This window comes from Branchiostoma belcheri, unplaced genomic scaffold (assembly GCF_001625305.1).
Source record: "Branchiostoma belcheri isolate BF01 breed outbred unplaced genomic scaffold, Haploidv18h27 scaffold19, whole genome shotgun sequence".
Classification (NCBI taxonomy): Eukaryota; Metazoa; Chordata; class Leptocardii; order Amphioxiformes; family Branchiostomatidae; genus Branchiostoma; species Branchiostoma belcheri.
The window spans coordinates 2250469-2266375 of NW_017803379.1; the positions used below are offsets into that span (position 1 = coordinate 2250469).

The 15907-nt window shown below is 40.1% G+C and overlaps 2 protein-coding genes across 2 annotated transcripts in view; one reads left to right on the forward strand and one right to left on the reverse strand.

The window, feature by feature from the left end:
• Positions 1–5: 5 nt before the first annotated feature.
• On the reverse strand, positions 6–4639 carry LOC109468013 (caspase-3-like). The gene is made up of 7 exons (XM_019766216.1): positions 3849–4639; positions 2967–3094; positions 2304–2474; positions 1689–1905; positions 1341–1487; positions 785–894; positions 6–640 (listed from the first exon to the last, which is right to left on the reverse strand). The coding sequence occupies exons 1-7, from the start codon at positions 3910–3912 to the stop codon at positions 515–517; spliced, it is 963 nt and encodes a 320-aa protein (XP_019621775.1). The 5' UTR covers positions 3913–4639; the 3' UTR covers positions 6–514.
• Positions 4640–4677: 38 nt separating this feature from the next.
• The window catches only part of LOC109468014 (emopamil-binding protein-like), a 63765-nt gene continuing 52535 nt past the window's right edge, over positions 4678–15907 (forward strand). Inside the window, exons 1-3 of the mRNA XM_019766217.1 lie at positions 4678–4916; positions 5957–6026; positions 6647–6692. Coding sequence (XP_019621776.1) covers positions 4772–4916; positions 5957–6026; positions 6647–6692 — 261 coding nt within the window. The 5' untranslated portion in view covers positions 4678–4771. The remainder of the gene's footprint in view (positions 4917–5956; positions 6027–6646; positions 6693–15907) is intronic.

The following is a 15907-nucleotide window of genomic DNA, read 5'->3' on the forward strand; positions in this document are numbered from 1 at the left end:
CTTCTACGTGAAAGCGGTTCCTTCTAGCCGGATACTTAACACCCAATATAAGCTCTAGAGCCTGGCCTTCAACTTCTCAAGAACATTTCCACCAGATTTGGATGAGGGCAGCTTAGCATTCTTCAAATCATTTTTTAAGCATTTCACGAGTGTTTTACGTGATGTAGATAATGAGTAATAATAGAAGCCAACAGTATCAGAAGAATGACGTTTATTGATAATTATTCACACAAGTAGGATCATGATAGAGGATTCAGATGATTATCTGATGTAGATTGCCATCTACACAATCACCACGTTAATGGTGGTGACGTGGCATTGAAAACATGATGCAAAAAATCTTGTCACTGAGAGGTAGTTTTTCAAGAAATGTCTCAAATAGAGCAGTCTTTTTGGTTCCAACTTGCCTCCATGTTATAGTATACTGACTTCTGCCTCAAAGAATTGTGCGCCTCCAAGCATTTCGCAGGAACTTGGCATGTTTTTGCAGAACAAAACTACTATCCTACATCTTCTACCTGGCATACTCAGGGAAGAAGTAAAGTTTCTTCGTCATCATGTTTACTGGCGCGGGCACCTGTTTCCTCTTGGTGAGCTTTCCACCTTGTGATTCGAAGGACAGCGCCACCTTTTGATTCACCTGCAAATGACAGGAAAGACTTCAATCTGATATATCCTCGTCCTTTTGATTTTTATGTCTACCTAACGAAAAATGAAACAAAGCAACTGAAACAAAATGATGATATATTTTAAGTAAAATATCAAACTATCCCTTCAAACTTACTCTTGTCATAAGTGAGCACAGGTCCTCTCTTGCTGCGTGCTCTGAGAAAACGTCGATCAGTGATTGGACAAACCAGCTGCCACGCTGGGAGTTCCGCCATGATGTGTAACCTACACTGGACGGCACCCATGGTCAGTGTCATCCAAAGCTCATAGCATTCATTCGTTTTCAATTGAACCATTTTGTTGAGTAGGCAGTGCATCTGTTTCACTGTTAAGGACATATTCTACACACCTGGTTTAGCCAATGATAACCGGTTGTAACAAGAATGACTCCATGTTGTTGAGGCATTCTTTTAGAAAAGGATTTAAAGCTGCGTGTGGAAGGCCTTTCAATGACAAAATGACCCGAGATCATATACCATGTTACCATACACAACTTTCAGCACCAAGGACAGGACATGCTGACAGACTAAAACAGCCTTTCAGTGAAAAGTTGATCCAAGCTAGTTGCGATCAGACCGCGTTTCTCTACACATCTTTCAGCACCAAGGACAGGGAATACTGACAGATTCAAACAGCATTTTCTTATAAGTGACAAATTGTGGTCTCTTTACCTGGAACGGTGGAGAAGGCGAGGTAGATGTCACAGATGTTGGGCATGTCACATGGCACAAAGTAGTTCCTCTGCCTGTTTGCTTCCGTGACCTGGTAGCTGAACGGCAGCAGGAGGGGAAATTCATCTGCCCCTCTGTCTGTCATGTCTGAAAGAAATGGTCAATCATTTCTTCAAATAACTCGTAATGAATTAAACGTTCTTGGCATTGCGTTATAGAATTTCTGGATCACATTTTTCGCATGCCCTAGGAAGAACTAGTCACACTATGCCGACAAAAGAAGTTATAAAATTGGATAGAGGGAACCGGCTAACTTCATGAACTTTGCACAATAATACTACAATTCACCTCCTCTGCATGCTTCCACGAAGAAGAGTTTTGGTTTGTTGATGAGTGCCTTGCAGTGCTGCCCGTCGAAAGGCTGGAGGATGGCGCTGTAGCTGACGGGTTTTCCGTCTGTTCCGAAGATGGCCTCGGCGTTTCCGTGACTGAGGAGGACCACTGCGCAGCAGTCGTAGTCCGAGTGGTTCCGGAGAGAAAACTTCCTCAGCTCGGACATAATTTCCTGAGAACAACATCGAATTCAGTTGTTCACTGATCCATACAGCGTACGAGTGCGAACTTTCGTAGACTACAAAACTTCTTAACGATGTCAAGGAAGATTATTTTCCATCAGCATGTAACGTTAACGTTACAAGTACAGTTGGGACATCATCGCTAGATAGCTGGAAAGTTAGATGTGCGAAGGCTGTTATAATTCGCTCGATGCTGCGATGCTGGTGTGTTACAGATACAGATACACTGAACATTCGAATGCGCTGAATGCGTTCGAATGTGTGCACATCAGCGCAAAACAGGTTCTTAGAACTGAACGGGTTCGAATGTTAACGGAAATATTCTGTCATGGAGACGATGTTTTAAAAACCGCAGACGACATTTACCGCACAGAAATGCCGTGCTCACCTCAGCCGTCAGGTCCCTGTGCACCTCGGTGTTGAACCTGAGCGCCCGGAGGAGATGCTCCATGTTGCGGGAGTCACAGTCGGAGCCGTGCCGGACCTTCATCGTGTCGAAGTGCTTGTTGTTGAGGATGAAGGCAAGACCGCGAGGCTCCGACTTCATCCTGTACCAAAGCTACAATGCAAGACAAAATAAGTACGCTAACGTTACATGTTTACTGCTGACAGCGGCTTCGACAGGCCGGCTACCTTCCCAAACTCTAAATGTTTATATTCTAATAAAGTATACAGTATATAAGAATTACTCTCCAACTAAAAATATTGATGGCGAGAAGCCCCTATTTCCCCATATTTGACAAATATAAATCAAAATGGGCGGTCATTTGTTAGGGAGTCCGTAACGTCATCCTATTTGCTCTTCTTTCAGCAGCATTGAAAAGATGGCAGCATAAATGGCTTTCGATTATCATTAATGCCAACCTGTGTTGTCTTTTAGTTTCCAAAGAGTACACACCGATCATAAAACCGCCCTTTCCCCTTCACTAAAATCTTCTTTACACTGTAAAATGCCATCTGGTGCGTTTCTCACCACTCAATACACACATAATGAAAACTAAGCTGAAATATTCATAACGGAAAAGCAACAGAAAGAAAAAGAAAGTGTTACCTGCTCTCTGCGAGCTGCGATGTTTGGGAACAAACATGACCACGGTGAGGGTTTCTTGATGACGACTTTACGAAGAGTTCGTCTGTAGAGAGTGGACGGCGTCTGACTCTCAGATTCCGTCTGGGCGTCTGATAAACGTTAAAACGTTGGTTTACTTAATCAGAATCCTCTCTTATACAACGTTTTTATTGAAGTAGATTGTTGTTTACATGAGGCTTTTCCCGATGACAAAGCTTTAGGGTTTGAGGGAAGACTGACTATAAAAATGTTTACTTTGCTACGCATTATGGACATGATAATGTTTCGTCGGGTCAACGTCTATTTTTCGTTTCATCGGTCTTAGATTAGTAACATTTTCAGAGGAAAAGGACCTAAACGGGTGCTACGTTTGTTACAGCTCCAACACTAAAACGTAACCAGGGCAAACGGGCAAGAAACACGTTGTAGAACGTTTTTTTCCACATCTCACAAATCGCCGGCTTCTATGGAATCATAAATAGAAAAATCGCCTATTGTGACGTCAGTCTCTGGAATAGACGCCATACGCAGCTTTTCAAGTTTTCGATCATTTTTACATGGATAACAACAAGGGGGTTGATTTTTAACCTCCTTGGATAACAAAATATTGGTGTAGGCATGCCTAAATACGAAGGAATAGATGATGCAGATGTTATCCTAAGTTAGAGTTAGTGCGTTCCCCTAAAACAGGAAAATACGCAAGCTAAAAAAACCTACATTGTGCTTCAAAGCAACACCGACGTCGATATCGAGTTACCGGAACACTGAGTACACTTTCTATCCATTTACTTTCGTGTAGATTACTCGCTTCCCATGTAATGATTCAGAAAGAAAGCAAAGGAATAATTATATTGACAACCTTACCTTTGTTTCCCAGAGAAGACGGCAGAGGAGGCAGTCGCCGTGTTAGTCTCTGACGAGCGTCCATTTTGTTGGCAAGTGGAGAGACGAAATAGCGGATTGGTCGGAGAGAGCCTGTCTTCGGAGGCTTTCTGTTCGTCCTCTGCGCACTATGAGTCAATTAGGGCACAATGACAGCCCCGCGCACGTTAGGTTATTGGCTAGGGCACACTGCACTGACCGGAGTGTTTTGCCGAGATATTGTCTAAGACACAGATTTTATTACTTGTTGGCCTTAACGTTACCCTCGAAATGACAATCCTCTTAGATTTTTCAAGCCATCCTCGGCTACAGGAAATGACTGGAGATTTTCGGATGATCGAAACTGACGCAAATTTATTGATTTCTGACTCAGATTCGCTTCGGTATGGAGAATGTTATGTGTTTTATATGTTGTTGTCACACCGAGAAAAGTCGATTAAATGATCACCGCCTCATCTGGGTGAACAGATAATATGGGATTTCTGAAAGTAATCGTGTCTGTGAAGATTACCGTGGGCTAGTTACGTGCTATCCGGCTTTATAATACTAGTATTTTGTTTGGACACCGTATCACGGGAGCCCCTTCGTCGATAAATGTCCCTATTCCTAGTGCCTGTTTGGAAGCATGCGTCTCGGATATTATAATCCCTTAAACCTAGCATCTTTTATACATTATGTTACATTTTATATATGACAAGTTAGCACAGGGTGTATCAAAGTCTAGGTTATAACAATTACGTGAATGGTCTGTTCCGTGTTGACGTTTTACTGCGATGTTGGTAGAGGTCGTTTTTGACACTTGAGGATGTGGTGTGTCCCCCACAATGCCTTGCGCGGCGGGACTTTCATAATCAGTTACCAACACAGCGAAACTCTCCCGACCTTTGCTCGGCACAAGAAGCGCTATGGCAGACGAAAAGACTCCCCTTCCAGGATGGGTGAAGGCTTGGCTGGTCAGTACGGCGGTCATACAGACGTGGGACGCCTCTTTCATCTGGCTACGGCCGCATACGTTCCCAGGAGGTGCCCTGGACCTGTACTGGAAACCATGTGAGTTGGGACAGTTTGGGAAAATGACTCCCGAAAATCTGAAAAATTATCAAAGTGCAGCTCGAAAGTGAGAGGACGAAGGGTGAGGTTTTTAAAAAGGATAGTCAAGGAGTGAAATTTACAATGAGTGCAGGCTAAAATCAGCTGTTGAATACCTCAAAGAACCCCCCCACCCCCACTCCGAAGAACTTTGTTTTGGGCCGTATGTGCTAGCCTTGCTCATTAGCATACGGGCACCCAAAGCATACATAATTTTTACACCACTACACTATGTGCTCTGGTACGTGAACATATATCCTATACATATCTGCCCTTGCTTTCCATACACATCTCACCTACTCTAATAACATCCAATATCACTCTGTTTTGTTTCTCTGCCCTTTCAATATCTTTCTTACCCTTCTCTAGCCCTCAGCCAATTCTGTCTTCCAGAATCCTGATTTTGTACATGCTTAGACTCTACAATTAAAATTAATCAGATTAACGTTAAATTTAGGGTCACCTAACCCTAATTTAGCGTTACCCTAACCCTACTTTAGGGTTATGCTAACTCTAATTTAGGGTTACCTGACCCTAACCCTAATTTAGGCTTAGCGTTACTCTAAAGTAGGGTTAGCCGTTATCGTAACCCTATGTAGGGTTAGGTAACCCTAGATTAGGGTTAGATAACCCTAGATTAGGGTTAGCGTAAACCTAATGAACCCTACAAAACTAATGAAGCTGTTACCGAAGAACTAGTGTGATCCCTGGGGTTGTGTTCACTACATTAACTGTGATACGAACAAGGGTTGCTAGAGGTCGCTCTTGACACATTAGGAGGTACTAGTACCAATGGTGATTATTTGCGAGGAAGACAATAATTATATCTGGGGAACTGTCATAACAATGAAATGAAAAATAGATATAAGATTCCTGGTAGGTTTATGTCCACTCGCACAGTTGCCACGACGCCGACTGTGGGAGTGGATGTAAACTAACCAGGATGGTGTCCAGGCTAGCACAGGACTGCATGTACCATTACGAAACTATTTCCTCCACAGACAGCCTGTACATTGATGTTGACATGAGGTACAAGGACATGACAGACAGCTTTGTGATGGCCGTTTCTCTGTGAGTATCACATCATCATCAGATTGAATTCTTATCAGATTGAGTAACATTAATTATTCCTTGTGTAAAAATTGAAGTTTGACACAAAACTGGAATTACAGAAGAAGAAAATGTGGAACTTCGACACGGTCAGTTGCAACTTAAACAGTGGTTTTGATATGAAAAGTAATTCTGTGTATCAAATAGCTTGCAAAATGAAGATTTAGACTCAGAAAATAAGACTTAAGTACATTTCTATACTTGTGCGTGCACCCTGAGAGTTGATGATGTGTCTAATTCTTATTCTGTAATTTTCTTAACTCTGCTGCAATTGTCTTTCTATCACTTCCAGTCTAAGCAATCAAATCTACACCATCCCTCTCAGTTTTCTACAGATCATGCTCATGATGAGTGTAGTAGACAGTCACTTCATGAAGGAAGAAGCTTGGATGTCAGTACAGCCAACTTCCTGCAAGCTGCTTTACCTTTTTTCTCTTACCTTTATCCCTAAATTTTTCACTTTACTACAATGATTATTTAGCTTCAGCCGTGTACTATTATAACCATGTAAGTTAAGTGCTCTGCCCTCTTCTCTGACTAACTGAAGTTTTTTGTCTTTAACCCCTTTTCTTTCCATCTAGCTTGAACTATGTGGAGGTGGTCCTGTGCCTCATACTTCTGTACATGGTGAGTACTTCAACAAAAGCAACTTCCATTCTTATACATTATTTTACTTTGTCCAAGTTATCTAGAACAGCCCTGTAATAATTTAATGTTTCAAATGCCCTTCCTTGCTTTTCAATTTTGAAGTCAGAAGTACAAATGCACATATACATGTCGTATTTAAATCTCAGATCTCTGAAATTGAGATGCTACATTGTGAAATGAGGAATGAAAAAATAAAATTTTGAGTCTTACAATGGACTGCTGCAACCTTCTTCCTGCTAGGATTGCCTTTTGACATCAAGTTTGCACTGGTTCCAAAGTTAGGCAACAGGGATAAGGTTATTGCCCAGTTAGGCAAACAGCCTGTATCAGAGGTTACACTTACATGTACAGTATAGTTAGGCAGCAGCCTAAGAAAGACTGCTATCTCCTACTCCACCATCCTGGATGTCTTGTAGACATGTTCCCTCCTTTCCCTGATCAGTTTCAATCAAATCTTCAAAGCCCCACCCCACATTTATCAGTATTCTAGAACTGTTTGAGAAAAGTCTCCACTTCCTGTGCGAGAGCATTTGCTTTCTCCGTAAGCAATCTCCCTTTGTTCTTGAGGATTAGGACTAGGAGACCCAGGAATTACAAGAAAACTCATGCATCTTCGGGGATCCTTCCAGCCCGTACAATCAAGAAGTCTTGATGGAAGTCTTTCCGACCTACAGGTGCACTAATGTTGTTGGAGAATGTCCATACGGAGAAAACAGCAGGGCCTTAAGCAATTAAGGAAATCCTCGGCCTGGCTTATTCCTGGAGATGACATCTTTTTGGGAGGTACAGGAAAGGTTGCTGATTCTGTGGAAGCCATCATGGTATTACCATCGCCAGAAGGCGTACCACTTTCTAAACTAGAGGTCGGAGATCTCATGTCTTCGTCAGAGGTACATCGTTCTAGAGAAATTAACATGCGTATTCTTCACTCTTTTTAATAATCAATTTGGTCTAAAGAACAAAAGAATCTCTGTACTATTTTTATGGTACAGAACACCCTGAAACGGTTTGCCGCAGATTATACAGATGCGTCGTCACCCGTGTTAGCCCCCCCCCCCCTACGTTATTTGAGTTTGGACTGTTACTGGAAAAAAAAACGTTCAAGAAATTCTTACTGTGTTGAAAGTGTCACGACAGCGCCGCAAAATATAATAAGAGAAGATGTTATAAAGGAAAGAATCAGAACAGGGTGACTACTGGCTGCTGTTTTGTTAATTTGTCTTTATGACAAATAGAAGACTTGTGTTCTTTGTGTCCTAACATTTGTACTTCTACAGTTAGTATATTCCAAATCTAGGCATCTCATTTTTCGGCCCTTCGTGTTTTTACTGCGCGCTTGCCTTAAATTTAAGGTAATTAGATTTAAGGTCTCTAGTGGACGTCATCCATAGCAATTACTTGGTGTGGCCGTAGAAAATAACCTGACATATGTCCAACCTATCCTCCCCTGCTGAAGTTATAGTACGATCCCTCAATGTAACGTCATTTGATCCCATCCCATTATGGGGTTCCCCGGCTATATCCAGCTGTCGGCTGTCTCCAAGCAGATGTAGGTGGGGATTTCTAAACACAAAAGGTCCTATTACGGGGACATAACGACGTCCACGACTCTCATCTTTGAACTCAATCTTGGAGACCATTACAGTAACATGCCTATCAAATTTCATTAACTTCCATCCACACATACAAAAGTTATCCTGCTCACAAGAAAAATTAACAAAATGCCCCCTGTAGTCACAACGAAACCCCCCACGAAGCTCAGTAACGAACTTAACCTTGGTCCTGACAATAGTAAGCACCACACCAAGAATTATAATCAACATTTTACAAATACTTGAGTTATTTTGCTAACAAGCCACAAACACAAAAGGTGCACTAACGTGACGCACGGACCCCCCACGAAGCCGAAACTTGTACTTGACTTTGGCCTCAACAGCGGTAATCTGCCTGCCAAAAATTATGGACGTCGAATCATGCCTTCCAGAGTTATAACGCAAAATCCGCAGTTCCCCACACTCCGGCGAGACAATTTCATAGTCCTTCTGACGAAGACAATAAATCTCTCCTGGTACTATCTTCAAAACAACTTCTTGACATTCAGTATGGTAATAAAAAGAAAAAGCCATGATGGTGCATGCCTCTTGATGGAAAGTACTTGAAGCATACACAGAAGGCCAAGACTGATACTGTGATAGTTGGGATGAAGAACTAGAACTCACCAGAAAGCCCTGTGTCTACAGTGTGCTTGCTTTTCATGCTTGGACCAAATCCTGAACTTTTCTACTTTATTACTCTCTAAGAACCATTGATGCACTAGATCTTTTGGTTCTGCATTAGATAATAGTATGTGTAATAGCTTTAACATTGTAGTAGGTCCAGAAGATGATAATGATTTCAGTAAAATAACATTTTGAAACAGTAGATTTTTTTTATTATTGCAGCCGTATTCCCTTCTTGACTGGAGAACTGAATACTGCCAGCATTAGGCCACACCAATTTAATTTGTTGGTTCTCGGATTCGCCTCTTCGTTTTTTTCTGATTTGCAAAAAAAAAAAAATGATTCTGGTTCTGAATCAACTGAAAAATGCTCATGTTTTGCCCCCAACAGTTGAGGATAGTCCTTTTCTTCCTAGTTGTTACAGTTTTCCCATCTATCATTGCAGTGGTTTGATTAAAAGTTCAAAATTCAATGTTTAAATTTTAACCCAGCCTTTTGTGTTGACTTAATGGCTCATTTCGTAGCATTTAAGCCTATAATAGGATGCCTAGACCTGTTTTTATTTTTATTTTTTTTCGCCCTGTCGCTTCATATTTTTTCTGAAAAAATCCGAGAACCAACAAATTAAATTGGTGTGGCCTTACACATGCAAAACTGGGTCAATTCTTTTACAGACACACATGGTTTTTATTTGCCTAGCATTTAATAAGGTGTCAACCATTAACAGCCCCGCTATTACTACAAATTAACGTGCCGTTCGATCGTGTATCCTTTAGATCGATGGCCACTTCAATTTCCGCTTGTAGCCGCTGGCCATATATCACCTCTGACCTGGTCAAACCGCTGCAAGTGTTCCAGGCCTAATAAAGAGGTTTAAAACAGCTGTAACACCTGGTTACATACAGCCTTAGGATTGGTTTTAAGAGGAGTAAACATTTAAGATAGGCTTTGTCTAGGTTTTGAGACAGTGCTTGGTGCCAAGGAATGAGTCCCACATATGATAATTGCTTGATGAGAGTCTACACTAGTCTAGGAAAGATTATAACAAGAATTTCCATTCTGGCCTGGAGGAAGAATATAATGGCGTTTTTGGCCAGTTTGTATTTGCTTCTACGTCCTTTTGAAACCTTTTGAAATGCTCAACTTAATGCTCTGATCATTTGATTTTCTTAATACATTTTGAACTAGTAGTGACTAAAAATATGCAGTAAGCAAAATCTAAGGAGACATACATGCAATTATCCTTCAGTCCTAGTTCACATGGTTTTCTTATCTCACAAAGCAGCCATTAACAGTTTTGTATTCTACATCTTAAGTCATTTATGCTTTTGAAAAGAGATCTTAAGAAAAACAGATGAAACAGTAGTACTTTCAAATCTGTTTTTAAGCTGAACAAAGATGTAATTGTAACATTCAATGGTTTTAGCCACAGGGCAGGCTCATCTCATTATCTACAGTTTACAGGTTTATTTTCCCCACCTGTGGTGCAGTAAGAAAAAGGGCCATTTTGTAAATTAGTGAAAGATGCAGCCTAATGATGGAGCTCTTGCCTAATGAGAAAATGCTATCTTCCTGCAGTATAAGAGACAAGGGATAAACCGCAAGTATATGTTCGACTTCAAAGTTTAAACATTCACGTTATCAGCAATGTTACCTTCACACTTGTCAGCAGACTGTGTTAGATTCACAGGTTTCAGCTATATTACTCTGGTGGGAATCAAAAGCAACTTTACGAGGTTCATGTAGACGTAAGTAATAAAACAAGCGCTGAATGAAATTAGGAAACATTAGTAATATTCATCTCAGAATGTTTATGATATTTACCAGAAGCAGCCTTGCAGATAATAAGTGTCTCCCTTCATATATGTTGCGAATGATACATTAGAACAAGAGCAGCATTTTTAATTCCGTTAAGGAATATTAGGCGCCAGTATCTGTCATTTACTGTACAAAACTTTCTTTTACAATTCAGTAGAAATGGAAGACTGAATCAGATGCTTTTCTTATATATATGCTTTCATTAATCATTGTTGCTATCTAACAGACACTAATTAACATGTCTGAGGACAGATAAACAATCATCAATGACATTCCGAAATACAAAATTAGGATGTAGCCTGCAGGTATAATGTAGTCAAGATATCTTCTGAATCTTCATAATTATAATTGGCCAATTTTGTAAAGCATTACAAAATACATCATAAAACTGAATTGTGCTTTGTACATAATTTCTTTACAACTATTTCACACATTCTCACATCACATTTATGTACATATGTACATGTAATACTAATTATAATTTCATCCAGAAGATTCTAATTTCATCTCTTGCCTAATGAGAAATTGCTGTCTGTCAAAAAGCAACATTCATTTGATTGTACACAAACTGTATATGTTATGATCTTAACAATACAAATGGGATTTGATATTGGTACATGTATGTTTACTTCGTTGTTTCTCAGAAACGGATGGTTGGAAAGACATATGTTTATTATTCATGAACATACACTGTACATGTATATTAATATTTATTATGAGGCACTTGGTGAATGTTGCTGTTGTGCAAATAATAAACAAACAAACAAATGTCACAGAAAGAACACAACAATGAGATGGGTATTTCACTATTGCAACCAAAATGTTAGACAGACCATGCTTCAATTTCATTCGAGTGATATATTAGTCTGGAATATCACAAAAAATTAGATATTGACTGAAAGATAGATTATAAAAAATAGATTAGATTTAAAATTAGACAATGAGATAAGTAAACCATCATTAGTTAGCATGTATAGGAGTTATGCTTCGGTATCATCATTCATTTTAGGCACTTGGAACATCTGTAAAAATGTCACATATTTTATTTGTCTGAAAAGGCAAAAGTTAGACCACAACATGGAACATCAGATGGCTTTTGAATGAACCATGATCCGGGTGATCAAGCTGTGAGGTATGTATGTACAGTGATCATCAGAGCGCTGCACCACATGTTACCATGTACTATTTGACTTCCCGCTTCCCTTTATGAAAAGGTGTTTGAGCTGGCCAAATGTCTGTCGTGGTACCCCCACAATGGCACACCTGCTGTCTGGCTGATGAGGCCAGACGGTTCTGTTTTCCAGGCTATATTGTGTTGCTAATTCTGTTTGCCATTACAGGGAGCGGGGCCAACTGTTGCTCAGACCTAGAGCATGTCTCTTTGTTCCAGCTCCGTCCTTTGTGTAAGAGATGGACGTGTGGAGGCAAGTTATGTCGATACACATTCTGCCAACACAATGAAAATACAACATGTACATGTACATGTAGTGTTGTTCTGTTCTGGTTTTATTACATTCTTAAGCATACTTAATGTTGTAATCAGTTTTTTCTCTAAAATATGTGATGAAGAACATTTCTCTAGACTAGATCTTACAATAGATTTTCCAATACAATAATGTATAAGCTTATCTCTTGTAAGAAATATTCAGGTAACGAGTGGAAATAATCTCTGCTTCTGTATTTTTCAGGTCACTCTTAGAATTCAGGGAAACTCAGGGAAAGGGCAATATTCCTATATTCATCTTTTTAAAAATTATTCAAATTGAGTTGAAACTTCAGTGTGTTATTAGCTGCAAGTAAATGCAATTCTTGTCATAGTCACCAGGGGGTGTCTTTGACTTCGTAGTATAAGCACTAATGGCCAGCTATATTTATTTCCATAATAGGCCAAATTTTTCAGATAACCACATAATCATCTCCATCTGCCATTATTCAACCTATAATTCAGCAGGTCTACTTATAAAGTAAAACTAGCTATTAACGATGCATTTGCTGCTGCGTTGTAACAGAAGGATTATTAAACTGGATATAAAGGGGACTGCTGGGCATACAGAGCAGGTGTTTTTGACAGCATCAAATAGCAGCTGTTTGTATGACTGACATACATGTTTCGGCTATTAGTGATCAACAGGCTGAGATATTGTATAGTTTATCTTTTTGTCTCACATTTACACGTTCTTGTTTTCTCTGTGGTATTACAGAGATCCATAAAAAAATTTGATGTAATTTTTTTCCTACCGGTACTGCTTTTTTTGTGGTTGAACAAGATAAAGTTCTCTTGATAAAACACGAATAAAATGAAGCTGTGCATCTGCTTGGACCTAATAAGTTAGAAAGTAACTTGAATGCAGCCCAAAACCTCTGGCATTTCTGTACCAGAGAATTTGCCTACCTTTTGAACCTGCGGCTGACCTTTTTTCGAGGCTGTCCCTAACGTTAAGATGATTCTTATCTTGGTAAGAAGTGTTTCTGACAGGATTATCTGATTCCTGACACCCAAACCATCTGTCCCGGCTCCTCCCCAGAATCCTTGTCATGCTCCAGATCTCCAGAAATACCAGCGCTGCGCTGATCGCCCCGCAAATCTGTCCCACAATCCTGCGCACACCTCTGTCCTTTCAAATGAAATCCCCAGAACATCTGGGTTTGCCGAGATAAGGGTGGCAATTATACAATGCACAAGGCTGCAAGGTGTTCTTCCACATTTCTAACCTATTGTCTACAGTACAATGTATGTTCTTTGTGTCGGCAAACAGTCTGTAAGGAGAGCTTTGATTTAAGATCTTTGATCTTTAAGATTTCTAGTTAGGATAAATTTTAGAATCTGATGTAATCCAAAAAACTCCAAACTCAGGAACTACCAAAGCACACACTAAATTTTCCCATTGTCGTTGTTATTTTACTTTCAACAACCAGATGACAAATTGCACAGTCTTATCCGATGGTTTTTACCTATGCCATAATTTAGAATGATGAGGTGCAGGAAGTACTTGTTTTGAAGTTCCAACCCAAAGGCAAAATATTCAAAAGTTGAGTGGTTGTACAAAATATTGTATTTGTCAAAGATGTTGCCTTGATGATAAATTTACTGAGTTGGCAGTCAACCAACACTTTAAACTTTCCTAAAGGTGAAAGTATGACTGTTAAGTTGCACAGACCTGAAGGGAAGATCGGGTCCAAGATGTCTCGTAAACGTAGATAAGAATCTTCAAAGCTGAAAGTGTGAAACATTGTAATTTACAGAGTTAAGCTCACTAAACAGGTTTTGCAGTTTGTTGAGATGCAACGAGTAATTGGGGTTTGACTACCAGTAAATTTGTTCGCTGATAACTTTGTTTCCAGATGTTATTGTACATAGACGGAACAGATGCCTACTTACGATACAGACAGACATTCAAGTATTTGTCATACTGGTGCATAAAAGATGATGAGAAGACTTATGTATGTATGTAATGTATGTAAGTCCCATAACCGTGAGCGGTCGTAGGGGCACCATGGCAGCCAGCAGCATGTCTGGACTTGCGCCATGATGTTTCAGTAGGCTTATAATCTTGGCGGCGCCTATCTCCTCTCCAAGATTTTGGCTGGTACAGACGGGGTTCGCCAGGCCTCCGTCCGGGTGAATGATGTAAATCACCATGTGGCTTATACAAGACGGAGGTCGCCAGGCCTCCATCCGGGTGATTTGAAGTAAATCTCCAACTCCATACAGTAGTGTTTGTACCATCGCACACCGGGGCATGCCCCTACTCTTTTTCGAAAGGTGTGGTGGGATCTTTAACGTGCTTGAGGTGTGGCTCTCCTCAAACACGGGACCTCCAGTTTACGTCCTATCCGAGGGACGTCACTAGCCGAAGCTAGGTACTCATTTACACCTGAGTGAAGTGAGGAAAGTCGTGTAAAGTGCCTTTCCCAAGGGCACAAGGTGGGGTTCGAACCCACAACCTCTGGGGTGTGAGCCGAACGCGCTACCGACTGCGCCACACGACCCCACAAGACTTATGTATGCTTACATTAAACTTGACTACTGTATTCTTATAAGTCCATAATCTTGCATCGGCTCAGGTGTTTAAGACTGAAGATGTAAAAGACAGGTGTCAGCTGGTGTGGTCTGCAATCATTCAGTTTATCACAGAAAATATGGTTGTCATGTCACTGGACAAACCTTTTCAACTTGTTTTTGCTCTGTGCGTTTTCCCTTTGACAAGTACCATGAATGAATGTCATTTCAATTTGCTATTTTGTTTTCCTGTCAGACTCGTATTCTTTTTTTTTACTTCAATTTTCCCATAAAGTATACATGTATAACACTATATTATCATATAACACCTTTTACAGATGTTGACAATGTCTCATATTTAAGTCACAATTTTGTATGATTCCATACATATTTGTTATTTAAAAATCACGGAAGACTTTCTTTCATCCAAGCTTAAAACTGCTTCAAAGACTTAGTACATCTTTTCTAGTATGCTCTCTATAGATTTAGTATTTATAGAAGCCTTGACATGAACAGGATAGGGATCAGCTGACCTTCAGCTGTGGGCAGACTTGTTCCTGTGGTGAGGCCTGGGGAGATTACACTGTGACCTGTATGTACAGAGGGTCACAAAGACCATTAATAACATATTGTGAGTGTGTGCTGTCCTGCTCTCTTACATGCACATATGATTGTGGTCTTAAACCTCCCAGCCTGAAGGCTGAATAGAACCAAGGACATTATATAGTCACAATTTACTATTGCATTGGAAGGACACTAGTTGCTAATAAAGGGTTAGCATTTCATGTAAAAAATCTGACAAAATCCTTATACAGTATTTTATACAGTTACATGTACAAATGTTCGAGGTACTGAAATGTACTGCGTAGATCTATTCTATTGAGACCAATGGATTTTTTGGATTTTTCTGTTTTTGTTTACATCATATACAATCATGCAAATTATTTGAAGACGTATGCAAATCATTGACAGGTAAATCAGTCAACCGTCACCCGTTTTTTGTCTACCACTCACTGACTGTGACATCATGGCGATTGGTTGTATACTGGGCAGATTAAAGGTCATTACTCGCCGACCTTGGATGGAAATTTGCACTTCAATATCTTCTTAATGAAATTTAAACACCAGTACTGGTGTTACCTCTTGTAAGTCTAATG

Bases quoted from the DNA above. Each gene is read 5' to 3' on its own strand.
- LOC109468013 (XM_019766216.1), bottom strand. From the start codon at position 3,912: ATGGACGCTCGTCAGAGACTAACACGGCGACTGCCTCCTCTGCCGTCT. The intron at 2,475-2,966 runs GTAACACTTTCT...CTTGCATTGTAG, and splicing joins TCGCAGCTCGCAGAGAGCAG to CTTTGGTACAGGATGAAGTC. The intron at 1,906-2,303 runs GTGAGCACGGCA...TGTTGTTCTCAG, and splicing joins ACAGGGACCTGACGGCTGAG to GAAATTATGTCCGAGCTGAG.